Here is a 27430-nt window from a genome sequence, read left to right as displayed (position 1 = left end):
ATACTGGTGCTTGCATTTTAATATTAATGCAGGCTGTTCTTAATTTATGAATACCTTGTTGCTTTTCCCCCCCATCTTTCTATTCTCAGTGCTAGCCACAGTGAGCATTCCATAAATATTAATCAAATAAAAGATGCTACTGACTTTACAGGAGTAGAATACAAACTTTTTCCATTATTTCCAGTGAAGTGGGCGATTTGCTCTGAATTTTCATGGTTTTAGCCTTCTCCAGGACAAAAAGTACTTCCAAGAAGGCTAAATTAATTATTCTTTGAGATTTTGAACACAGAAAAGCAAAAGCATAGTTTAATAAATAGGAAGCCTCTATAAGGAAATAATACTGAAAACCAAAGTTACAAATTTCAAGCTATTTAAAACTTTAATTTGTGCATTTGTGGTAATTGTATGACTGCAAAACACTTTTTTCTTAGAACAACATAGTTAAAGGCACATTTCATTTAAATGCATAGTGTACCATGCTAAAATATCTTGTTTTCCTTACAAAGTGCTTGAGCAGTCACATACACATACAGTAATAGCAAAATATATGTACACTCTATAAAGCTTAAAATTTTAAATCTGACTAAAATATATATATTTTAAAAACTACAGAAAAAAATTAGTGCTTTCTTTAGCTTAATTGTGAGAATATACCCTGCCCTCTAATTTTTTTTAGTGATTGACTTCAATTAAAAAAAATTTCTGTACATGGTGTAGTTACAAAATGCTATGTCAGTTTTTAATGCTAAAAGCCTAATATTTTAGACGTTGCTTTCTTTGCATATTTGAGAACCAGAAAAGGTCAGCGGACTGTACCTCAAAAGTATTTAGTGTTTTATTTTAAAAATGTTGTGTTAACACTGTTTAAATTAAAGCCAGATAATTAGGCTAAGTTCCTCTATTGCCCTTTGCCAAGGAAGTTAACTGGCATTTCAAAATAACTTTGAACAACATATCGTTCCCTCTTTCTACAAGATTTTCTCTCAAAGGATCTTGGGTAATAACCAATTTGGAAGGTAGCATGAATCATCTCTGGACAATTTTAATCATTCTCAGAGTACAATGATAACATGACAACACATCCCAGCAAGGCTGAAATATTTATAAATGTTTTTAGCTCAACTCTCAATAAAGCAGTGTGCTTTTTCACATCTTTCATAAGATTTAAACTTGAACAATTTTTAAGAGATGAGCTCACTGTGATTAAATGGTTTATTCAGAATGGTTAGTTAACAGCTTGCTATTCCTGAGGTAAAATGACCCTAACATGCTAAGTACAGGATCAAAGATGTTATTATTAAACTAAGAAAAAAACAATGAAGTCGTGCACTAGGAGGGAAAAATATGACAAACAGAAAACTATAGGCAAGTGGAAAGTCATGATTTGCAAAAAGACATCCCCATAAGAGTATAAAAAGCCACAAACGGATCCTCTGAAGAGTTGTAAAAACTATTTTGATCAAATTATTTTTGAGACTTTTGAGGTACAGCTTTAGTGTTACAATAATTTTTTATAAAATATAGACTGTTTTATCAAAAATATTTATACATTCTGTTATAATATATTGCTTTTGCCCTCGGTAACTGCCAATATAAAATCTGGACCCAGTGGCCTAAAATATACAAATGCACTTAATGTAAATGCTGGAGTTTGAGGTGTCTGCTTGGCCACTGTACAAAAGTGATGAAGTGGTGAAGTTAAATAATAAGCCTACAACATAGAATACATTACAACTTGCACATATACATGTTCACAGCATGTATACAATGATAATCCCTACGGTTCAAGAAAGTTATAGTTCCCTTCTACAGCAGACACAAAAACAAGATGAATTAGGTTGACAAAGGTAGAATGAATATCAAAAAAGTGGGGTAATCAGTTCACTGATTATGGAAGAAGATATGACAGAACATACTGAGTGTCTAGACTTTGGGAATGCATACAGGTAACACAGTATCTTGGTTCAGGCTGATCAGAAGTTCTCATTCTTAACATTTTAAGTAAATGCTGACGTTCCTGTTTGTTTCAGCATTGTTTAATAAGCAGAAGAATTGTTTGGCAAGCAGCTCTGTTGGAAAGTTATGAGGCTCTGGTACATGGTTGGTAAAGATAAGGCAATAAAAAGTTTTCCCCTAATAAATATAGAAAATTTATAAAACAAGACATTAATTCATTCTGTTTTTTAAAAAATCAAGCTAAAAAGTGTGCACACATTGCCACTACACTTTTTGATATTACAGTAATTTCCTTAAAAAAATAAGAGCATTTGCCTTATTCAAACAGAATCATACTTCGTGTGAATAGTAATAGCATTCCAAGCCCTTTTTTTCTTTCTGTAAAACATAGTTATTAATTTTCCATCCACTTAAGGCAGGCATATGGCAAAGCTAGGGACTATAAAAGAGTGGTTTTTTTTTTCTTCCTTTTTTTTTTAAAATGGACTATTGATCCAAAAGTATTCATTTGTGATGGATTTTCATGGCCGATGTTCATTCAGCTTAAACTCCATGAAACTGTTTCCAGTGCTCAGATTTATGTTGAAAATACATTGAGAAGCCACTTTTCAAGAAGGTATTAGAATGGTACTTTGAAACAAATCTTCATGTGTTTTTAAAAAAGCAACTCAGACGCTATTGGTGGCACAGAAAGCAAATGGAAGGTTGCTTTTAAGAGGTCGTCTTGTGAGTCAGTCTGCTTGGTTTCACAGTGTCTAGTAACTTAACACCAATCAGCAATGTAGTCAAAATCTCTGAACATTTCTTGCTCCTCTTCTGAAAGTATCCTTGGTTCTCGGGGTGGAGTCAGAATAGGTGCTTCTGAGGTAAATTCATCATCAAAATTACTAACATCTTCTCGTCCTCTTATGGTAGGTACAAATGGTGGCTTTACTTTTTTGTCCATCAGAGCACTCCAGTCAATTAGCTGGATCACAAAATATAAAATGACCAGTTTAGTTTCCTACTCTTTAGTGCTCTAGTTTCACAAAAAATTTTTAAATATTCATACTTACCCGGAAAAATGGGTGCTTTTTTACATCCTCTGCATCTTTTTCACCAGCTCCAAGGCGCCGCTCAGGATTTCTTCTTAACAGCTAACACAATGTTAAAGTAAAAAAGTCAAAATACGATCAATAAAATAAACTTCATTGATAAGGATTCTCATAACTTTTCAAAGATTTAGATATTTTTTGTTTCTTTGTCTAAACCATGCAACATCTATGAACTGAAAAAAATTTCTAAAGTTCTACTGGGAAATTTCTTTCAATATAAAAATGAAAGTTGTTTTAAAAAAGTTCTTACACTTATTTTAATTCTTACCCTTCTCATTATGGAAATGGCTTCTGTAGATAAGAACCTTGGATACCTTACTTCATCATTTACAATACTGTCAAAAACTTCCTCTTCATCATCACCAGGAAATGGAGACTGGAAGAAATATCTTTGAGTAAGTTAAAATGAGTTTTAATACAGTACAACTGTATCACTCATTCACAATAAAAACAACATCCAGGCAGTGGGAAAAAAAAACAAAAACAAGAAACAAACCCACCAAAACAGTAACAATAAAAAAGAACTATATAAGTCACAATAGATATACATCTATTACCTAGAGGATATACCATATACTCTTACCAAAATCTTTCAATTCATTTTACAGACCCTTATAAAAAACTTGTTCATATCATATAGTATCATTTTTCACTTAATTCCATTCCATTTCATTCTACTCCACTCCAATTTATTTCATTCACTCATTCATTTATCTGGTCAGTCAATATTTAGAGTATCTACTAGATAGTGGGGAATATTTAGATAACAGACAAAATCCTTAAGAAGCTCAATCTTGTGGAAAGACAAGAGCAAATGGGTATGGTAAATACGGTAGTAATTGTTACAATAAAGGGAAGCTGTGGACATACATCAGATAGCGATGTGCTTTGGATTTCAAAGTTAATAGCAAATTAATGGTAGAAAAACACAATTAGAGATTAGTAGGCATAATGACTGTACTAAGGAGCAGCTGGCAACAAATTAGACTGAAAGGAACTCAAAAGGCATACATTGCCAGGTATATGTAAATCTTAGGGCATTTTGGTAAGCACAGTATTAAAATCATTTTGTATAATCGCCATAATGACACTGAGTCATTAAAAAGTAGTTACATTATATTCAGTATAACAACTTAATGTACAAAGGCATAAACTCTCAACTGTGCTGAAAACTTGTCCATCAAAGGTGACTTATTGCCTCAGAATTTCAGATGTCTTAGCGTTCACTCAGTTATTTTCAAAATCAGGAAACAAATGTCTGAGTATCATTTAATACCTTAAAATCACTAAAATGAGTCAGTATCTCTAACCCTATTTTCTCATTGACTGTGGGGGAGATATAGGCTTTCTTAGCCTCATCAGGTTTGATTTGGCTGCTTACTTCCTACAAGGTATTAAAGAATAAAAGACAAGCAGAAAGCAGTATCAGTGGAAACGGAGGGACCTTTAACCCAAGAAATCTGTGAAAATAAATTTAGAATACAACTTCCTAAGGCTGAACTGCCGATCTTATTGCTCACAACTAAGAAAATTTCAAACTTTTCAGTTATCAAAACCTTAGTTTGTTCATTCACTCATTCAAAATACAGAAATCAAATACCTGCTACGTGGGATAATCTAATTTCTTTTGAGGATTGAAACAGCAAGTCAGTGGAAAATTCTATTTCACAAGCATTCCCAGTCAGAATTTCAAGTGGTAATACAGAGAGTGCTTTGGTTTTCTGCTTGAACAATTTTGTACTTGAAAACTAACACTCTGTAAGTCTCTGATTAGCAAAGAAATACCTACATTGTTTTAAAAATGTTAAAGTACCTTGTTTCTACAAATACAATAGATTATAAATTAACAGGGATGACAACAGAAGGTTAACAAATGTGTTTTAAGCACACATAAAAAGAATCCAATAGTCTGTTCAGATGTCAACATTCATAGCATCTAATGTTAGTGTCCAGTTACTTTAAATTTCTCTGGCACTTTCACTCTCATCTGGCACAGAGCAAAGGGGACCTGGTATGTTAAATTATTCTTCAAGTCTTTCCAGTCCTCAGAACTATTAGAAGTACACAAATACAAATTTGAAAATGAATGTTATCTCCAATGAGTTTTCAATTATTTGTAATAATAGAGAAAACAGACATAAACTTTAGCCAAACTTCACTTTCATCACAGATTAAAAAAAAAACACCGTTATCACCAAAGTTTCACTAATGCTATAAAATTATAGTTTCAAGTTTAGTTCTTCTCCCAACTACCCTCTTGTGGAGGCATTAAAGAGAAATGAAATTCCAAGAAGCAACTGTGAAGGGATAGCCAGATCCACTGTCTTTTATCCTCTATGAAAGTAAAAGCTCAGTCAGTTAGAAGCTCTTTTAAAAAATATGAAACAGCAGCTTCCTTACTTGTTCTTTGAAAAACCCTCCAATGGCTTTAGAATAGGAAGAAGTAGAATCAACTGGCTACTAATTCTGTAGTATCTAACAATAAACTCATTTGCATGTCACTTGTAAGATGGAGAGTAAATTTTAAGCAAGCACATAATTAAATCTCATACTTACTTGAATAATATGTTGAAAAAGCAAAGCAACAAAAATGGTCCTCTTAAAAAAAGGAAGAGGGAAGTAGTTCAAGTATGCCAGAGCTTACAGAAACAACTACTGTGAGAACTTCTGGCACCCTCAGAAAGTAAAAACTACTATGGATTAGGGCTAAAACAAATCTTTCCATCCTAAATACCGCATAACTGCTTTTCTAAATAGAGTTGAAAAATTCAAATCTGGACCATTGGTCTCAGGAGTAGAAACAAGGCTGGATGAATTCAATACTCTGTCCAGGTGCAGCAAAGCATAATGCTTTGAGATAGGTTCTGAAGCCAGAGTGACAGGGTGAAAACCCTAGCCCTACAACATGAGAGCTGTGTGACTTTAAGCAAGCTATTAATATCTTTGTGTGTCCATTTATTCCTCTGAAAATGGGCATAAGACCAGTATTGAGCTTATTAAAGGTTACTGCAAAATTAAATGAGCTATATTTATAAAGCACATAGAATAATGCCTACTATATGGTAAACTTCATTTTAATTAGCCATTTCTTCTCCTCCTTTTCCAGAAAATCCACTCCAATGTGACATACCAGAAGGGGCTATCCATCTGGATAAACCAAACCCATTTATTTGTTTGGAGTCAGTGCCAGTAAATGACAAGCACAGAGCAAAACTTTAGAAATTTCTGATACTCAGTAATTTGATCATTCATTCATTTAGCTGCTAACTTATTCATGCCTTGAATGTACAAGGAAGGTTGTTGGCAATGCAGAAACTATAGAATGAACCAATTCCATAAAAATATTTTTCTTGCATCTCCGGATCGAGTCCCTCTAAAGAGAGTTCAGTCACTTATCAAAGGATTTACTCTTTCCCAATCCCACCCCAATTTATCATTCCTAACAATTTATAACATGTTAGCCTATTACTAATGTTTTATTAGCTCACTGTTTCCTAAATGGTAAGAATTTTTGTGTACAACTTAGTTATCCTCAGAAATTTATTTTAAGTTAATCTACAGAAAACAGTAGGAAAAAATGTTAATCTTTTCAACACTGTTCTTCTGTTTATGAAGGTAACATTTATTTTTGACCAATGTATAATTGACTTTTCTTTACAGAGATTACATTGTTCTCATTAGTCTTCCTGCAATTCTATTCCCTATGAAAAATAACATATGATCATGTCTCAAAATCATAAAACATAACCACAGCACAATCCTGAAATATGAGAACTATTTTCAAAGTACTGGTAATGCATTCCACAGATCACATAAAAATCTTTAAAAAACTAGTGAAGGTATTACAGAAGCATAGCTAAGTATTAGTATACTATAAATATTGATAAAATTTAAATTCCACTCATGCAGAAGACATATTAGCTGGTTTTATAAATGATATGCTTTGTTCTTTCAATCATCATTCCTTTCTTCCCTCTCACCTATTTCATTTCTTACTACTTACCTCACCAACAAGCATTTCATATATAAGTACACCAAGGCCCCACCAATCTACAGCCCTTGTATAGGATGTTTCTGTTAATACTTCTGGGGCAAGAAATTCAGGAGTGCCACAAAATGTGCTTGTTCTATCTCCATATCCCATTCCTGAAAAAGATAAAATACAAACATTTGTTAGCAAATAAAATAATCTAGCATAATAAATTAGAAGATATCCTTGGGAATCTTGTGCATTTGTGCACGGTGAACAAACTCAGACGTATCAAAGACTTTTAAAGAAAATAGTAAGGACTGATATACAGAAAACTGCAAAATAGTGACTCTATCATTAATTGGTAAAAATAAATACATAAAATTTCCATACTTTTTACTTATTTTTTTCTTTCTTGTCATTACCTTACAAGAGATGCTAACAAGGTATAACAAAAGGAACTGATTCTGAACTTTAATTTCTATCATCCTTCTAATCCAGTCTTTTAAATAAGTTTATTTACTTCATTATAAAAATAATATTGAGTACAGTTAGGAAAAACCAAAAAGCAAACACTTAGGTAACTGAGTTGACCAAATGTGTCACAGAATATAGGGAGATGGTATAGGTTGAACATTTTTAATCCAAAAATCTGATACCTGAAATGCTCCAAAATCTGAAACTCTTTGAGCACTGATATGATGCCATAAGTGGAAAATTCCACACAAAAGTACTTATCACAAGCTTTGTTTCATGTACAAAATTATTAAAAATATTATATAAATTTACTTTCAGGCTATGTATATAAGGTGTATATGAAACATAAATGAATTTTGTGTTTAGACTTGGGTCCCATCCCCAAGATATCTCATGTATATGCAAATATTCCAAAATCTGAAGAAATCTGAAATCTGAAACACTTCTGGTCCCAAGCATTTTGTAAAAGGGATATTCAACTTGAATTAATATTTTAGCTAACTAGTTTTCAAATATATGTTTCTCATAATTTAGTAATACATTAATCAAATAAACATTCTGCATATTGACGATAAGTCTCTATGTATTCCAAAGTGTTAAATTAAAAACTCTTATAAGTGTCACCTTATGGAAGAATGTGAAAGAAAGGCTCTTAATTCTAAATTTAATAAGGTATGTATATATAATAACTGCAAAACATAAATGAATTTGTATGTCTATGGACCAAAACTTGAAGGGCATAATTGGATACATTATTAGTACATTGGAGTAGAGATTTTTTTCTTTTATGCAAAATTTCTTCAACATTATCATGTTGTTTTTTTATATTCTTCAATAAAGCATTATTTTTAAAAAAGAGTGATATAATACCTATACAAGTTCTACATCAGCCTTTTAGTGACTTGGCCAAAGTTATGGGAACAAAGTTAGTTAACAAAGACAGAAATAGATTTTATGTGTCTTGACTTTGATTCTGTGCTCTGTTCACTACTAGAGCATATTACATAAGTCACAAGTCCTCTAAATTTTTGCCTTGTCTTATTTATAGTAATACTATAAATATAAAATCATGATATTTTAATGTAATATATACATGTCATGCCAAATATAGTATAGTTATCATGTTTCATTCATTTTGATAAATCTTCTCATCCTGCTATCTTTAAAGGAAGTTGAGACTAAGGCCCAAATAGCTAGGACTTTAGATTGGTAAAACTCCATGGAAATAGTTAATATCAGGCTCTGGAGTAATAAAGACCTGGTTTAAATTTCAGCTCTTCCACTTGTTAACTGTGACAGCTTGGGAAAGTTGTCTAACATCAAAGCCTAAGTTTCCTCATCTGTATATTAGTGTTAACAATACTATTTACCTTTGTAAGATTGTTATGAATTGAGTGAGATCATGCATTTGAAGCATTTGGCAAAGTTCTTGGCAAACAGTAAGCATTCAAAAATTCTTAGCTATTATTATTACAATCTACTATATATATTTCTATGATAACAAAGGAAACTATTTAGTAAAGTCTGGTTATCCAATATATATTTTCCAATTATCTATTATGTTCTAGGCACCTGTGCCAAGTGGTAGGAACATAAAGATGAAAATAAGACACAGTTCTTTTTTTTAAGGAGCTTACAGCTAACTGGAAAAAAGCATATGTGTGTGTGTGTGTGCGTGTGTGTGTGTGTATATATATATATATATATATATGTATATAGACAGAAAGATAATTTTATAATAATAGGGTAAGAGCAAGATAATGTAGAAACAGTAAGAAGGATTCCTAAAGCAGACTTGGGAGTTGGGGAAGGAGAAGAGGAAATCTCAGGTAACTTGCCTGGAGAAGTGACATTTGAGTTGAATCAGAAGGATGAACAAATGTTAGCAAATAGATTTAGGATGGGTGATAGTACTGGAGAGGTACAGACCATAACCAGCACATTGTTACTGGAGCAAAGTGCTAGACAGAGAGCAGCGAGAGATGTGGCTGGAGAGGTAGGCAGGCAGATCGGGGTGAACAGTGCACGTCATAGTCCTAGCCATTTCAGCAGGCGTGTGCCATGGTCACATTTGTATTTTGATGGGCCCCGTTAGCAATTTAGCAATTACATGGCATACTGATATGGGAGAGAAGTCAAAAGACTAGAGACAGGAAAGGTTAAAAGGTTATAACCATCTTGTCAAAACAAGATGATGGGTGGCAGAAGTAGAGTGGAAATGACAGATTTAAGAAATAGGAAGTAAACATCAACAGAATTTTGTGAATAACGTGATGTAGAAAGTCAACAATAGGATAGAATCCCAGATAATACCACATTTTCATATTGAGAGACTGAGAGGAACTAGATTACCTGAGGATAAGGAGGTTTTTGTTTGTATAGCATTGGCGGTGTCTCTTGGCTATTCAGGTAGAGCTGCCTAGTAGATAGTTGAATATAAATGGTTGGAACCCATGGAAAAGGAAATAATAAATTTGGGAGTCATTAGCATACAGCTGCTAGTCAAAAACTAGCAGGCTAAGGACAGACTCTCAGAAACGAAAGCATTTAAATCAATAGTGTCCAATGAAGAGAAGCCCAATTAGGGAAAAAATTTACTGGATTCAACAATTAGGTTAGTGGCTATATGATGGATATAATATTTACAAAGTTTATTCATTTAACTATTTATTAATCAAACACATACTGAATACTTAAGATGTGCCAAGCACTGTGCTGTGAGCTACAGAAACAAACCTGAATAAGAAACAAGAAGCTACCAGTGTTGAGAGGGAGACAGACAATGTCAGCTACACTATAACCTATTGAATGCAAAGGTATCTATTTATAGTATGTTTGGTACTGTGTCATATACTTATCTCTAATTATAACAGTACTCCTAAACAGAAAAAACTACATCCACTTTATAGTTAAGGAAATATACTCAACGAGGTTAAAAGTAAGTTTTCCAAAGACTCACAGCAAATAAGTGGCAAAGCCAGGATTCAAATCTAGGACTATCTGTTGCCTAAACCCATGATCTTTATGCTTTCTTATGTTACCTCTGAATCAGATTTCCCCAGTTTACTTATTTATTTACTTTTGAATATATAGAAAACATTCTTGAGATACCTATATCTATTTTCTTCCTATTTAAAAATGTTAATATTTAAGAAGCTGGAGGGAAGTTATTAGGCCTATGTAATACACTGTGTACAATCCTACCAGAATAGACAATTTGGTGCTTAATACTTTCTGAAGTAGTAACAAAATTATTAATCACACAAAGAATCTTTGTTTTATGCTATGACACCCAATCTTATTCACATCCACAATAAGTTCTTAATGTGATAATTAGGTTATATGAACAGTCTGCAATGTCTTAATGAAGAATAAATTAAAGTTAAAAGTACATTTTGTTTTCCATAAACAAACTTGAAAACTACCCAAGTACAAAGGAGTAGTAATTCGTTAGAAAACGAACTTCAAAACATCTAATTACCTTCTTTGCAAAGTCCAAAATCAGCAATTTTCACAAAGCCCTCTGTATCTAGCAGTAAATTATCCAATTTCAAATCTCTGTTCAGGATTAAAAAAAAAAAAAAAATCAATAAAATCAGTAGGTAATATAGTAAAAAAAATCATTTCATTTCAACAGGGGTCTATTTTTTCTCTTTACTAAAAATGGGTTTTCCAAGTTATGATTTGAGATTTAAACACTACGTCACAAATATTCTTTTTTTTTTTTTTGGCAAATTTACTGTTTTACATAATATAGTTTCTGAAAAAAATTTTTCCCATTATATAGAAAAGGAAAAATGTATTTTATAAGGAATGTTTTATCTCTTTATAAATACATATTTTAAAGCATAGAAGTTCAAGCACCTTTGACTCAGGGTTTATTAATTTTTTTATTTGTGATAATCTGATTTACTCTAAGTTTGAAATCTTGCTTATACACCACTCATAAGAACTGTTAAGCTAACAGTACCAATAAGGTATCAGAGGATAGATTTAACTTTCTAAGAGAGTAATTCAAAATAAAGAAAAAGCTATCCATTCATACTAATTAATTACAAATTATGCTAGTTGAAAACATTTTATCCATTAAGTAAAATAGAACCTTACCTTGAAAACACTATTAGAAGTTTGAATAAACCTTTATAGTCTCCTAATTCTGACTGGCCTTCCCATAACTTTCTTGGTCTTGCGCAGTGTTGAATAATAATTTTTCTGGTTAGAGCAGTGCTATTCAAAGTATGGTCCATGGACTAGGTGCTGGGCCATGAATTATTTGTTCCTGTTTACAGTCTAATAACGAGCTTGTACCACTGTATAAACCAGCTATGGCACCAATATACTGTTTAGTTCAGTTGACAGCAAAACTTCTTAATGAGGGAACCAGTGTGATATTCTACACTCTAGCACAAGCTACTTATCTAATCATGGACAGTTTGAGTATTACTCGTCTACAGAGGTTTTCTGCAGTGGATCAGCTGAATGCAAAATATTCACTAGGATGAATATTACTGAGAACTGTGTTATCATAAGCCAACTCGTAATCTGACTATTTTAATTAGGGAATGGGTATGGATTAGGAACCAAAAAGTTCATCATGTAATTACTATGCTGACCACATATCTTTCAAAATTGGGGTTTGACTTATTTAAAGGGCACTTATCAGATAAAGGAGAAAATTAAGAAGCTGGTTAAACACAAAATATCCTTCTTAGTTATCTTTAATTCTAATTCAAAAATTAAAAATTACTTACCTATAAACAATTTTGTGTTCATGTAAATATTGCAACCCAAGAACTACACAAGCAGCATAAAATCTGTTTGAAGAATTAAATCAAAAGAAGTTTAATAAATTCCACTGCTTTTGAATCCTTGTTTATATTTTTATACTTCAAAGCAGAACTCTGTAGTTAATTAATTTCACAAACATTTATTTAGTCCTTGCTATGTACCACACATTATGCTAGCTATTAGGGGTAAAATTAAAAAATGAGAAAAGTATAGTCTCAACAATGGAAGCCATTAACTTTGCCTGGTGGAGTCACTGAGGACTTTAGAGGGGACATTTGATCTGGTTCTGTAGGAGGAAATACAATGTGCCATAAAAATGAAGGATAGTATAACAGGTAGAAGATTTGTGAGAGAAATACAGGGCATATCCCTAAGCGGAAAAACAAATAGAGCTGTAAAAGGCATACCATGTTTAATAACTATTAACAAGTTTGGTGTGGATGAAGTAAAGGATGGGTGTATCAGGCGAAGAAGTAGTAGGAGACAGGCTGAAAAGAGAGCCTGGGTGAAGGACCTTGAATGTCACATTATGGATACTGAAAAATACTTTCTCTTAGAATCAAACCATTTTAACCAAAGAATGATCACATTTATGATAGCAGTGTGAAGGCTGGAGTAGAAGTAGGTAGAGATCCAGAGGGAAAAGGAACAGATAAGGCTTTTATGATAGTACAGGTGAACAACCATGAGAATGTCCAAAGCAGTGGCAACAAAAAGACTAAGAGTTGGACTCAAAAAGAAACTGAAAAATTAGCATGACAGAATGTGGTGTCCCATTAGCTGTATAGGATGAGGGAGTGGGGAGAGCTAAAGATGACTGTCAAGGTTTCTATCTTAGTGGAATGAATAGGTAAAGAAATACAGAAGTAGCCAAAGTTTTGTGCAGAAAATGAGTTTGGCTTTAGACATGTTGACTTTGAATTGTCTGTGGGGCAGGTGACAAAATGTAGAAGTTGAATGTAAGAGTTTGGATCTCAAGAAAACTCAGGCCCATCTAGAACATTAAATCTTGAGGCATAGGGCCATGTTTGTCTTTTTTAGTTTTTATCCTAAATGCATAGCATAATGCCTGACACGTGGTAGATTTATTGAACTAGGAGGGAGGTAATAAATGAATTAATTTTAAAAATGCAAATCTGGGCCGGGCGTGGTGGTGATCCTAGCATTCTGGGAGGCTGAGGTAGGAGGACTGCTTGAGGTCAGGAATTAGAGACCAGCCTCAGTAAGAGTGAGACCCTGTCTCTACTAAAAAAAAAAAAAGAAAAAAAGAAAAAAAGAAAAAAAAAAGAAAAATCAGCCCAGAACTACTAAAAATAGAAAAAAATAGCTGGCCGTTGCGGTGCTCACCTGTAGTCCCAGCTACTTGGGAGGCTGAGATAAGGAGGATCACTTGAGCCCAGAGACTGAGGTTGCTGTGTGCTAGGCTGATGCCATGGCACTCTAGTCTGGGCAACAGAGTGAGACTATCTCCAAAAAAAAAGGCAAATCTGTCTTCAGTATAGAATAGCCTATATGAAGAATTAGTTCGTAATTATACAAGTAACATAAATATTTTCTCTGTGAAATTTACCTAATACCTTCCCCTAAAGTGCAATATTCCATTCATCCATCTATCCATCTCAACTCAACTCCATGGTCATCCATAGAGATAACAACTCATGCCACTTTAGTGATGTTCCTCCAAACTTTTAGAATGTATTTATATTCACATTAAAAAATACAGCTATGTTTTGTGTTTACTTATTTTTATAAAAATGGGACCATAATCTGGGAGAATTTTAAAATGTAACTTCTTAGAAATATTTGATTATACATTAGATCTTATATAATAACTTATCAGAAACTGTGTGTAGTGGCACATTCCCATAATCCCAGCTATTCCGGAGGCTAAGGGAGGAAGATCCCTTGAGCTCAGGAGTTCAAGACCAGCCTGGGTAACTCAGTGAGACTCTGTCTCAAAAATAAAAAAAAGAAAGAAAGAAAGAAAGAAAGAACTTATGAGGAGTTTAAAGGAGTTACTGAATTTCATTAAAATAAATGTGATTCTAAAATTGCTTAAGATAGTTACTTTTAAACATAATTTTTGAGCAAACTTATCTTGTTGGCAAAACAATACTGTAACAACTATAAAAATACCTTGATTTCTTCTTGGTTCTTTAAAAACAGACTGCCTTAATTATACTCAAGAAATAACTGGGTAATCTATCTAAAATATATATTTCACTAAATGCTTACTGTATGTCAGGTATTGTATTAGCTATTTTCATTTATCAGCTAATGTAATCTTCAATGAAGCCTTAAGATAGATTTTCTTTTTTGAGACAGAGTCTCCCTCTGTCGCCCCAGGTAGAGTGCAGTGGCATCATCATAGCTCACTGCAACCTCAAACTCCTGGGCTCAAGCGATCCCCCTGCCTCAGCCTCCCGAGTAGCTGGGACTACAAGTACATGCCATGATGCCCGGCTAATTTTTCTATTTATTTCAGTAGAGATGGGGTCTCACTCTTGGCTCAGGCTGGTCTCGAACTCCTGAGCTCAAGCAATCCTCCTGCCTTGGCTTCTCAGAGTGCTAAGATTACATGCATTAGCCACCAGGGCCGACCAAGATAAATATTTTGCAGAAGCAGAGAATGCTCAGAAAGAGCAACTTACTTGTTTAAAGTTAGACAACTAGAAAACAGCAAAGCTAGAAATCAAACTATTTTGATTCCATAGTCTCAATCAATAAAAAGTCACTGATTGCCTAGTACGTGCCAGGTACTCTTCTGGGTGTTTCACCAGTAGACAGGACAGACACTGTCCTTGCTCCTCCCTTTTAAGTGAGGGGAGACAAATAACAAAAATGTAAAAAAATAAATAAATAAATAAGGTGATATTGTGTAGAAAGAAAGTGATATGAAAAAGATAAAATAGAATACAGTGAACTGATTTGATTAGTGATGTTGTGGTGTTTTAGATATGGCACTCAGAAAATAAACTTCAAAGAAATGGCACTTGATGTGGGACCTGAATGATCAGAGGGAGGTACGTTAGATTTGAAGTATTGCAATGCAGTATTTTATTCTTGAATTTTTCCTGGGCTTAACTGTTTCATTTGTATATAATTTGTATTCTCAGCAAAGATAAAAGTTCCTTAGGGAGACCTGCATTTTTTACTTCTTAAAAAAAAAAAAAAGGATAAAAAAACACAAACAAATTCCCATGGCAATTAGCACAAGGGCAGTATAATCTAAATGCTCTTCTTTTGATTTTTAAATATTCAGGGGATGAATTATTTAGCTTTCTACTACTTTCTCGCTTCTGTCTCCTTTTTGAATGCTTCAGTACTCACTGAACTAACCCCTATTTCCTCATCTGAAACTTGAAGGTTATGAAAGTACTACTACTATCTGCTCTATATACCTCTAATGGTTATGATGAAATAAAAATAAAGGTGTGAAAGTGCTACACAAATGTCAGTTGCTTACTGTCATCAGAATATAGACATGGGATGAAAATTTAAGAGTAAATCCAATAAAGGTTTCATATTGGGTTTATGGGTTTTTTTTCTAAATGATTTGGATTGTATTTTGGAAGTAGAGTTTATTGGACTTGCTGATAGTTTGGATGTTGAAAAGTAAGGAAAAAAGAGGATCAAGAATGACTTTCTGTGTTGTGGCTTGAATAACTGGTATTGCTGTTTCATAAGATGAGGAAGACTAGAAGAGTAGCAGGCCTGGGGAGCGGTGGGTGAGGCTGGAAGGGAAATGGGAAAAATTGGGAATTCATGTCGAGATGCTAAATGACATATTTAGTAGCTACACAATTGGAAAAGTTGGCTGCTGAATATTACCAGAGTTGGAAGTTTAGGGAAGAAGTCAGAGCTGGAGACACAAATTTGGTAAACATCAGCATACAGGGTATAGTTACTAAGAGTACTTTCCTAGTTTCAAATCTAGCTCTATCATTTAAGAGCTGCAAAATTATGACAATAATTGGTAAAATATATACACATGCATATATATATAATTTCAAGTGTTTACTATTTATTTTTGTGTATTTGAATAAGCAAAACCTTCATATATTATTGAATTAAAAAATACAAAAAGGGTTTATAGTGAAAAATCTGCTTTCTACCCCTTTCTCTGGAGACAATATATATATATATATATATATACACACACACCAGTTCCTTTTATATTCTTTCAGAGATATTATAAGCACAAGCAAGCAAATATTTGACACATATTCTTTTAAATTACCCTTCAAAAATGCAAATACAAATATTTCATACAAATATATGTTCAGAATCTTCTATATTTTTTTTCAATTAACACTGTATTTTGAGTATAATTTGTCTTTAAAGCTATGATTCTGGATGGCATTCCCTAGGGAGAAAATCTAATAGCAAAAATGAAATTTTACTATAATTAACCTGAATTGTATATCTGAACTACCAAGTGTGATTTAGGGTAATCCATGAAATTTTCAACAGGGACAAGAGTAAATAAATACAAAAAGTATTTGGCAAAAAGGTAAGTATGGAGTTCTAAAATTTCTTGCAGAGATCTATGTTCTGTTGAGAAAAAAAAAAAGATCTAAAATGCACAGAGAGGTTTTTTCCTTCCCAGAAAGAAGTCATGGAAAAACTAAGATAAATGTCTAAAGATACTCACACAGCTCTTGGTTCAGAAAAGACATCAGTATGAATGTGCATCATTAGGTCCCCACCGGCAGCATATTCCATTACAAAGCAAACATGCTCTTTGGTTTGGAAACATGCAAAAAGGTTCACCAAAAAGGGATGCCTTACACTATTCACAGTTTCAAAAATTCTTTTTTCACACATCAGGCTGTAAGAGAAAACAATGAAGAATATGTAGATTTAAAAACTTTCAATTATAGTTAGAAATAACATTCTTTACAAATTACTAACATTAAAATAAGCAAATTTTTAAAGTATAACTTTAAAATCATAAAATGTGTCTTAGTTTTGCTGTATACGTTATGGAATCTGATCTAGTTAATATATGTAGCTTTAATTGAAATGTATTAATGAAAACTAAAATGATTAACATGACATAAAGATTAAAGAGTTTACATTGATAGTATCAGAGAAGTACACATATGGCTAGTGGTTACAGTTAATTTTTTAAAAGGCTTAATTAAGGGTGAATTATGAAAATTCATGAGGAATTGGTCACAGAGTTTAGCAACAAGCATATGTTTAAAAATATAAAGTTTGTGACCAAGGTAATTTCAAGGACAGTATTTATAACTCATAAGCTATAGTATTTAAATTTTTTTCATATAAAATATGAAGTTGAGAGGTATAGATACGCTACATAAAATTTTAATTTAGAAGACTAACTGGAAAATAAAGAGGTTACATGGAGAATGCTATAACATACTTCAAGGAAGTTACTTGAGAATATAATTGTTTTGTAGTATCACAGAAAGATCTATAGCATTCATAGATTTTTCCCTTTAAGAACTATGACAAGTTGCTACAAAGAACAGTGGTCAAACTTACTGACTCTGGAACATTAATTTTGACTAAATAGCAAAAACAAAACAACACAAAACAGAAAAACCACTCTTCCTTCCCCTGAAAATACATAGTAAATCAACTTGATTTAAAACTCAAAGTAGAAGATAACTATGTCAAATATTATTCAAGGAAAACTTATTTATTTTTAGTGCCTGGTCAAAATAAAGATCAATAGATATACTTCATGAACAATTACATTATATGTATGTTTCTAATACAAAACAGGCAATTTCTTTGTTTCTAAGACTAGCACTAAAGATTGACACTGATGTTTGTCTAAAGGCATTAATAATGCTTTTATTTTTATTTTTAAATTAAAAAATGCTTAGATTTTGGTTTTGGGACCTTTTTGTTGTTGTTCCAAACAACATTTTGTTATGACAAACTAAAACGTCAGACTAAAATCTTGATGTTAGTCCCATTCTCCTTCATTTGCACTTTACAGAAAAGGTTAATTAAAAAAAAGATAAAGTATTTATTTGGGTACCCAGATTACACTGTTTATGACTTGAAAAAATTAAATAGATCTGGAAAGCATTTGAGAGTTACACCTGTTCTACAGAAGGAGCACGGAATTTTCAATGCTACGTTAATATAGTTGTCTACTGGATCATGAACTAAAACACCTATTCACTTTTAAATACTGACAGGTAAATGTCGCTACTATGATATAGTGTTTAAATTCTATTGAATAGTGTCATATTCTAGATGAGCTCCTACTCCCTGATTTCATACAATGTGTTATTAATTTTACACATACTCAGAAATAGAAAGCCACAATTGTTTTTTAAGCTTTAGGCTTATATCGACACAAAATTTTTTTTAATTTGGCAAAGCTTCTAAATTGTGCTACGAATTAAGGCATTATTACACATAAATTCCTAGAGGATTAAAAAGACTTAATAGCTTTGATTTGTCACCATTTAAATTTGTTGGAAAATAATGTGCTAAAAATTGCGTTAGGCGGTATCTACAAGATAGATTCTAAAATATGCTTTGTCAAGGCAATCAAAATTTTGTATAAATGTAGATAAAATAATTAAGACAAAACTGAATTGCTGTTTTCAGCTCATGTAGATGACAAACATGTTTTCTTAATTGCCCACTGTCTATGGTTTATACGTATGGGTGAATTGCTAGTTCTCAACTGGATGGATGTTAGGTTAAACCTCTGTTGAACATGTAAGTGGTATAAAAGATAGAGAATCACTGGTTAGACTACCCCTGGAAATGGTTTCAATGTCATTCATGCCTGACAACAATGACGAGGACTGGAAGGATGTCTTAGGACAATTCAATAAAGGAGGAAGGCTCTTTATAGATCCAAATTGGCATAATAATTCTAACTTTATGTATTTTAGAGCACACAAAAAAGCAGAAGTCTCTTGTCCCAACATTATAGAAATTGTGTATTGTCCTTAAAAGTCCATGTGACAATCCATCTTTATTCAAAACTTCAAAGTTTATTCAATCGGTCCAGAATTATTTTCCTCTAACTCATCACCACTCTTCTCTCCATATTCTCAAATATCTTCTATCAAAGAACACAAATCCGATCTCCTTTATGAGACCCTCTTTACCTCAATCCATCAATACATCATGATTTCCTCCTTTCTATCAAGTGCTATTGTTTGTATTGCTTATTTTTAACTCAAACGTATCTAGCCACTTTTATTATATAATTAATTTATGTCTTGTTTCCCTGGCTAAGTGATTAGTTCCATCCTAACATGTTTTATGTACTTCCTTCAGAGTTTGTTACATTACTGGATATGCTAGAAAGTTGAAAGCTTATATAAATAGTTACTAGTTGAGGAAAACCACATCATTAATAAGGGTAAAGTCTTAGAATTGAACTTTACATAAGCTGGCTAGCTGTGCTTTGTTCTACAAATATAAAAATATACTTCCAACCCTATTCTGTTATGCTGAAATATAAACTGGTAAGGAAAGGAAGCTGAGTGAAGATGCATTGCAATAACATAAATTTAACATCCTTACTTGGGAGTTGGGGGGGAGATGGAACTCACAGTGTGTTTTACTAATGGTAGTAGACTGAGTGTGATCTCTGTACATGAATTACTTTACTTTGGAATTAATCCATAATTTCTGTTCATATAAAAAGAGATTGATTTGAGAATTTCTATGATTTCTAAAAAGGGGTAACATAATATAGACTGTGGAAAGAAAATTTAGAGTATGTAAGAAAACTGTCATTAAGAACTGTCAAGTATTCTGGAACATCTATTAAAAAAACAAACCACTAATGAACAGTAACATTGAATTCTATGGATCTATTTAAAGGATGAGCTAGGAAGTGAACATAGAAAATTCTCTTTAGTTATAATCAGTTTAGTTTGAATTATATACTATTCATACTTGCAAGTGATAATATATATTACTTTTGGTTGGGTGTGGTGGCTCACACTTGTAATACCAGCACTTTGGGAGGCCTGAGGCCAGGAGTTTGAAATCAGCCTAAACAACAGAGTGGGACCCCACCTCTATAAAAAATAGAAAAACTAGCCAGGTGTGCTGGTACATGCCTGTATAGTTCAAGCTACTCAGGAGGCTGAGGCAGGAGGATCACTCTAGCCCAGCAGTTAGAGGTTGTAGTGAGCTGTGTTGATGCCACTGCACTCTAGCTTGGGCAATAGAGCAAGAGCCTGGCTCAAAAGAAAAGAAAAAAGACATAATACTTTTAAAAATATGCTGGTCTTTTAACTATTTTTTAAATTGATTTTTTCTTGCCTTCCTCCAGATATGTTAGAAACGTAAAATTACTCCTTTTTCCTACTTTCCTCACATTTCTCTAAGAGTGAGTTCCATTTTTCACTCTTGAATTTTCCATTTCTCTTTTTATACCAATTCTACTTGAGATTTTTAAAATTCTATGTTACTGAAAAGTACAGAGATTTAAAACTGAAGTTAACTTTGTATCACTTATCCACTTTTCTCCAAGGCTAGATTCATTTTCAGTAGGGGTAATGGCCTAGGTTTAGGCTAAAGCTCATTCCTGTGATCTAGACTTCCCTATTTAATAGCCATATTAATATTATTCTATCTAGACTTAATTATAAAGTGTTCTACAAAGACTCGGCTCAAAGAAGTAACAATGTAGCAGGAAGCTATATAAACAAAAATTAATAGAAGCAGTAACCAGTTTACTATTTATTTTAGAAAACAAATGAATTTACCATTTACAAATCTGAAATAAAGCGAATATTATTTCAGGAAAGAAAAACATTTGATCCTTCTATTATTTCAAGTATAAACAAACTGAAGGTAGGATCAAAGATTTGCTCTAATCATCTGCTTTGTAACACAAAAAACATAGTTCTAAACACGCATGTAATATGGTACTCAGTATTTTATAACTATCTAGCAAGATCTTCTGAGTAGTTTTAGATATTAAGAAAGCATTTATTTTGATGTGATTTCAGACTCTGAGAAATGGTAAACAAAAAAAGAAGTGAAAAATAAATAGGCAAATTTAACAAAAAAAGATTTTTTTACATTAAAAAAAAATCTCAATCTTCTAAGACTTGTCCTAATTCTAAGAACTACTCGTATAGTAGAAAAAACATTAAAACTAGCAATTTGGGGCTGGATGCAGTGGCTTACACCTGTAATCCAGCACTTTGGGAGGCCAAGGCGGGAGGATCGCTTGAGGCCAGGAGTTTGAGACCAGACTGAGCAACATTGCAAGACCCCATTTCTACAAAAAAAAAAAAAAATACAAAAAAAATTAGCTGTGTGCGATACCACACGCCAGTAACCCTAGTTACTCAGGAGGCTGAGGCAGGAGGATGGCTTGAATGTAGGAGTTTGAGGTTGCAGTGAGCTATGATCAGGCCACTACACTCCAGCCCAAGGCAACAGAGCGAGATCTAGTCTCGAAAAAACAAAAACAAAACTCTAGTGATTTGGCACATACGAGGGCTGTCTGGAAAGTATCCAGCCATTGTTAATAATAGTTTTCATATTACATGGCTGGATACTTTCTGGACAGCCCTTTTATGTATGTGTGTGTGTATATATATATATATATTTCACTTAATACAATTCAGTAAGGCAAGCATTACAAAAATAGTTATTTTTAAATATATGGGTTAATTGGGACTCAAAGATGTTCAATGAAATATTGTTTAGTCAAATCATTACTAAGGAGGAACAATCAGGACTAGAAGAGTCAGTCTTCTCACTCATAGTCCAGGACTCTCTTCATTATACAGGGCTATCTTCCATTAATATCAATAGATGCTTCCCAGTGGTACAAGGAAAACACTAATAAATATCCAATAAAAGCCTCTTTCTGTGATAAATATGCCATTTTTATGTAATACTTTATATTTTTAATCATCTTCTATTAAGATAGTCATTTGAAAGTATACTCTCTAACCGAATTACAATCTTTATCCCCTAAATGCTTGCGTTTCAGTAATTATCTAAAAAGATATATCCACAACTTGGACCCAGAAAGGTTAAATGCTATGGTCGAAAAACATAATTTTAAGAAAAATAGAGGAGAATATGTATTTTAAAAAGCAGAATATATTAACCATTCAATTAACTGCACATTTTTTATACATGACATTTTATCATTTCCACAGATGAAATGGGATACAGCCTAACTGAACCACAGATGAATAAGTGCTCCTATTCCATATAATCACTTTAACATCCCCATGTGTAAAAAACTTAAGAATTACTTTAAACATTTCACCACCTTTCCTTGGTATCCACTAAATCAGTTATTTAAGAAGAGGGAAAAGGCAGTGGCTAGAAAGAATTTGGTGTATTTGATTTGAAGTATTTGATGAATGTCTACCTTACATCAAATATAGATATATTATTTAGTTTCTTCACACATTACTATGAAATTAGAAAATTTTGCTGTTGCAATATATACATCAACCCTCTTAACTGACAACTTAAGAAAAATTAAACGATTTCATTTTTAAAAACTAACCTGTCTACTTCGTCTCGAGCCACAATGTCTCCTTTCTTTAAGGCTTTTATAGCAAACATCTCATTTGTGTGTTTATATTCGGCCAAAAGCACCTGAAATAAGATTAAAATAATTACTTCACATATAAGTTAAGTTTTTAAGTATTCCAAAAAATTCCAAAAGATTACCTTTCCAAAATGTCCTCTTCCCAAGACAGCACAACATCTGAAGTCTTGAAGGTTAAACTGAAACCTTTGCTGATATCTGAAAACAGTAATTTCAATTAAAAAGAAGGCAATAAAGTATGGTATGAAACATATAGTAGCAAAACTTTGTATATATTCTTTACCTTCTATCCTCAAGTTCTCGAATACCACTATATTCTAGGCCTGATTGAGGAATATCAGGCTCATATTCAGACCGGGATTTTGGAAGTATATTATTTCTGTCATTCTCAATATCAAAAACAGTTTCTGAATCCTGTAAAATATTAAAATACTCAGTAAATCACAGAAACCTACAGAAAACAACTTATTTGGTAATGATAAAATTGAAGAAAAAATTTCAAAAGTCAATATAATAAATATTAGAAAGAAAAGTAAAATTCAGATATTGGTTATTCATTCTTATGGCCATTAATTTAATTTTATATTACATATATCTAAAAAATATGAAAAACTAACACATTATTATTATCTTCAATGCATACTGTTAACCAACTTAGAAGATGAACAGTGTTTTAGGCAACATGTCATTTAGTATCAACCATGTTCCTATGCTCCTTTTAGCTTAATAAGCCATCTCTACTGGCTAGTGAACATCCAGAGGCTAATGACAATGGCATGCCAATGTTAAGAACTTAGTTATCTCTTGTCAACTCAGTCTAATTTAGTTGAGAATAGTCTATTCATAAGAACCATAAATACATAGTTCACAGAGGCAACTATTACTTTATTCACTAGGATGTTTTTACAGCTAATTCATTTGGTGAGAGGAATTATGCAAGGTTTAAAATGGCTTGCCTGTCCTGGTGTATCCAAAACTCTTGATTCAGAAGAGCCATCTATTTCTCCAAGGGAAGAAGCACGTGGTGGAGCTGGAGGAGGTTCAGGCTCAAGATCGAAGTCCAATTTTGTTACTGTGGAATCACTTACAGAAGATAAAGTAATTTACCAAAACAGTAATTGAAAGTACACATTTTAAATAGCTTTAAAATTAAAGCAAACAATTTCCATTTTTTGGGGGGGGCGGGGTGACACAGGGTCTTGTTCTGTCGCCCAGATTGGGGTGCAGTGGCATCACCATAGCTCACTGCAACCTTCAACTCCCAGGCTCAAGTGATCCCTCTGGCTCAGCTTTCCGAGTAGCTACGACTACAGGCATGCACCACCACACTCAAGCTAATTTTAAAAATTTTTTGTAAAGACATGGTCTTGCCCAGGCTAGTCTCAACTCTTGGCTTCAAGCTATCCTCCTGCCTTGGCCTCCCAAAGTGCTAGGATTATAGGTATGAGCCACTATGCCTGGACTAAATTTTTTAAGTAAACACAACACTAATTTCAAAATACTACTTGAAAAAAAAATGAGACTCTAAGTACACCTGCTGCAATTAATATGTGAGAATGTCACAATAACTATTTTGTATAAGAGATGCTTAAAAATCTTAAGACACATACCTAGCTGGAGGTGCTAGCTCAGGGATGCGTACATCAACCACTGGCACTGTAGTAGGCACAGGAGTTTGAGGGCTAAAGGTGCCAGAATGATTTACTGTAGGAATAGCTCTTCTTACTAGTCTTCCCCAAGTGGCAATGTTAATATTCATTTGAGGAGCTCTGAGAAATGTTTTGCCTGTGGACATTGAGAATAAAGAAAACAGAACAAGTAATTTCTTTATATATTACCAAAAGCCATAATTTAAAAATCATATGCATCAGTTTATATTTATAAAGAGTTCTTAACTATTTGCTATTAAAGGCTAGTGCAAAATAGCATCAATAGTTTTAAAAATAAATACTTTTGTTTTTTTAAGTCTAGTTTTATTTTCTTAACTCTAGTAATGTTACGATTTTAAAAAGAATCCTTATTTTTCAGAGATACAAACTATAATATTTACAATGAATCAATATGATGCATAGGTTTGTTTCAAATAATCTGACAAAGTAGTAAGTGGATGAGATAGGGATAAAATAAATTTGGCCACGAGTTGATTATTGTTGAAACTGGGTGATGGTGCATCTACAATGCACGAGTCTCTCCACTTACGGAAATGTTTAAAATATTCCTTAATAAAAAAATTAGAAACGAATGAACATCTAAAAAGAAAAAAAATAGATGAATATTACTTTTTAAATAGTAATTAGAATGTCTATATTTAAAAAAACACTAACACACTTTGTATTTGATTCTGAGTAATTACCTTGTTGTTTCGAAAAAATTTTCTTTTGTCTTTGAAGTTTTGGTCTTCTTTCAATAACTGGATTAAAAAAGGTAACCTGCAGTGAAGAAAATTCAAGTTGACATGAAAATAGCACTGGATTTATGGTTCATGAAATACACTAAACTTATAAGATTTGAAAGCTTAAGGCAATCTTAGTTATCATTTAGGCCAGCCCCCTCATTTTTTAGATGAGCAAACACACCTAGGAAATAAATGATTTGTCTCAAGGTCACATAACTATTCAGAGGCAGAATTCAGCCAAGAACCCAAGTAATTTGCCTTTCAGCCTAACACTCTTTCCATTTCCACATCATGCTGCCTACAAATATAATTTCAATTGTAGATATGCACATTTAATGAAATACATTTATTACCTCTGCAAATAAAGTACCCTGTGGTTCCAAATAGAGACACATGCCATGCCGCTGGTTGTCTAAAAAATCTTCTAACCTCAGAAATTTTACAGCACACAGAGATCGCCAATCACGCCAATAAACTGAAATTTCCAGCTCACGTGACTAGGATAATTAAAAAAAAATAAATAAAGAAAACAGAAAAGACATCATTGGACACACACTTGAATAAAATATCACAAAAAATATGAAATACAAATACAATAAACAAAGATAACACACACAAAGTTCACACTATTTTAAAGAGTTTTATGATATTTCTCAATTGTATATTACTTTAACAAACTTATACATTTTAACTCAAAGGAACAAACTTATATTCAGACATTCTCCAGCTTACGTATTCCTGAAGTGTAATTAAAGAACACGTGAGTGAGAACAACCAATACAGACAAATGACCACAGCAACTCCTTCCCCTTTCACGGTTTCAATCTTTTGAATTTCCTTCCTCTACTTGCCATCACTTACTGTGCTACAGCTAAAAGACCCCATTTCAAACCTTCTTATTTCTTCATCCTACTGCTGAGCCAGGAAAAGGTAAGTAGCATTTATTTTGCACTTACAGTGTGCCACACATAGTGCTAAACACTTTAAGAACACTAGGTCATTAAATTTTCAAAAGAATACCACTGGGTAGCAAGACCAATTAGTGCAGTGGCCTGAACAGGTAGGAAATATGGGAAATTCACACAAAGCTTTACACAAAAAGAAATTTACTTATTTTAACATCAAAAAATTAAAAAAAAAAAAAAGCAAATTAGTAAGAACTTGAATGTTCAAAAACCAGTGACAAATATAGTATACCATATACATATGAGAGAATACATTATAGTCATTAAAAATAATGTTTATGTGGAGAAACATATTTCAGGTTTTAACAACCAATTATTAAATGCACCTGTAGAAACACAGTTTATAAGTTATGATCAAGCCATAAATTGACTTCTACCAATATGTTATAATCCATATACATTTTAATTATAAAATACCAGGCTTTTCCATTATTTTGTTTTTCAGGATTCTGTAGATTATCTATAAAAACAAATAAGTGTTCTTCCTTTCAGGTTCTACAAAGTAATAAATTACTTCTTTTATATAACAACTTTCAATTTATGAACTTATATATCTTATTAGGTAAGTTCTTAATATATATAATAAAAAACTTTTGCTCTAAATTATAAATCTAGTTCATGCAAATGAACATAGAAAACACTTACAAAAACGTGACATGAAAAAAAACTTAGTCAAAACAATATTCCAGAAGGTCAAAGCCAATCACAAAGAGTCAGAAAAAGATATCTATGGCAATGAGTATGTGATCCCAGGGCCTCCTATCTCATTTTTTCTCTCTGACTCATAATTAATATGGAAGAGAATACTTGTCATGAAAGAGGAAGTATGAGAATATAATTATTTGAAGATTAGCAAATGGCATACAGAAGGGATAGAGTATGAAATCTATTATGTTCTATTCAAATTTAAAGTGTATTTTAGAAATAGTTATTTTGGGAAATAAATTGGAAGAGTAACTGTACCAGGGATTGGTAATTTAGACCACATTTTTTTAAACTAGAGGAAGAGAGGTCTACTTTCTCCTATCTTCCTCCACTGTCTCAGAAATACTTGTTATGGATCAGACAGACAGATGCAAGGTGTACAGATACTGTAAATAGAATTAATGCTGTTAAAAGTTCTTATACTCTTACACTGTTAAAATGGTAAGATTATGTTTTACTCTACATCAAAGGAGGTCCAGTCAGCTCATTTGCTATTTATTCTAGCCACTCTGGTTAAAACTAACATACTGACAT

General features: G+C 32.7%; 1 protein-coding gene across 1 annotated transcript in view; it reads right to left on the bottom strand.

Annotated features, from left to right (window-relative positions):
• Positions 1 to 505: 505 nt before the first annotated feature.
• Positions 506 to 27430, bottom strand: part of PKN2 (protein kinase N2) — a 138768-nt gene continuing 111843 nt past the window's right edge. Inside the window, exons 9-22 of the mRNA XM_069478175.1 lie at positions 25580 to 25723; positions 25185 to 25260; positions 24442 to 24616; positions 23788 to 23914; positions 23115 to 23245; positions 22954 to 23029; positions 22787 to 22878; positions 16940 to 17116; positions 12249 to 12311; positions 10979 to 11055; positions 7054 to 7196; positions 3319 to 3426; positions 3012 to 3092; positions 506 to 2923 (exon numbers count right to left, since the gene is read on the bottom strand). Of these exons, the coding sequence (XP_069334276.1) occupies positions 2720 to 2923; positions 3012 to 3092; positions 3319 to 3426; positions 7054 to 7196; positions 10979 to 11055; positions 12249 to 12311; positions 16940 to 17116; positions 22787 to 22878; positions 22954 to 23029; positions 23115 to 23245; positions 23788 to 23914; positions 24442 to 24616; positions 25185 to 25260; positions 25580 to 25723 (1674 nt within the window). The 3' untranslated portion in view covers positions 506 to 2719. The remainder of the gene's footprint in view (positions 2924 to 3011; positions 3093 to 3318; positions 3427 to 7053; positions 7197 to 10978; positions 11056 to 12248; positions 12312 to 16939; positions 17117 to 22786; positions 22879 to 22953; positions 23030 to 23114; positions 23246 to 23787; positions 23915 to 24441; positions 24617 to 25184; positions 25261 to 25579; positions 25724 to 27430) is intronic.

The sequence above is a fragment of the Eulemur rufifrons genome, chromosome 8, assembly GCF_041146395.1.
Source record: "Eulemur rufifrons isolate Redbay chromosome 8, OSU_ERuf_1, whole genome shotgun sequence".
NCBI classification, from domain to species: domain Eukaryota; kingdom Metazoa; phylum Chordata; class Mammalia; order Primates; family Lemuridae; genus Eulemur; species Eulemur rufifrons.
This window is presented reverse-complemented; position numbering and strand designations above follow the sequence as displayed.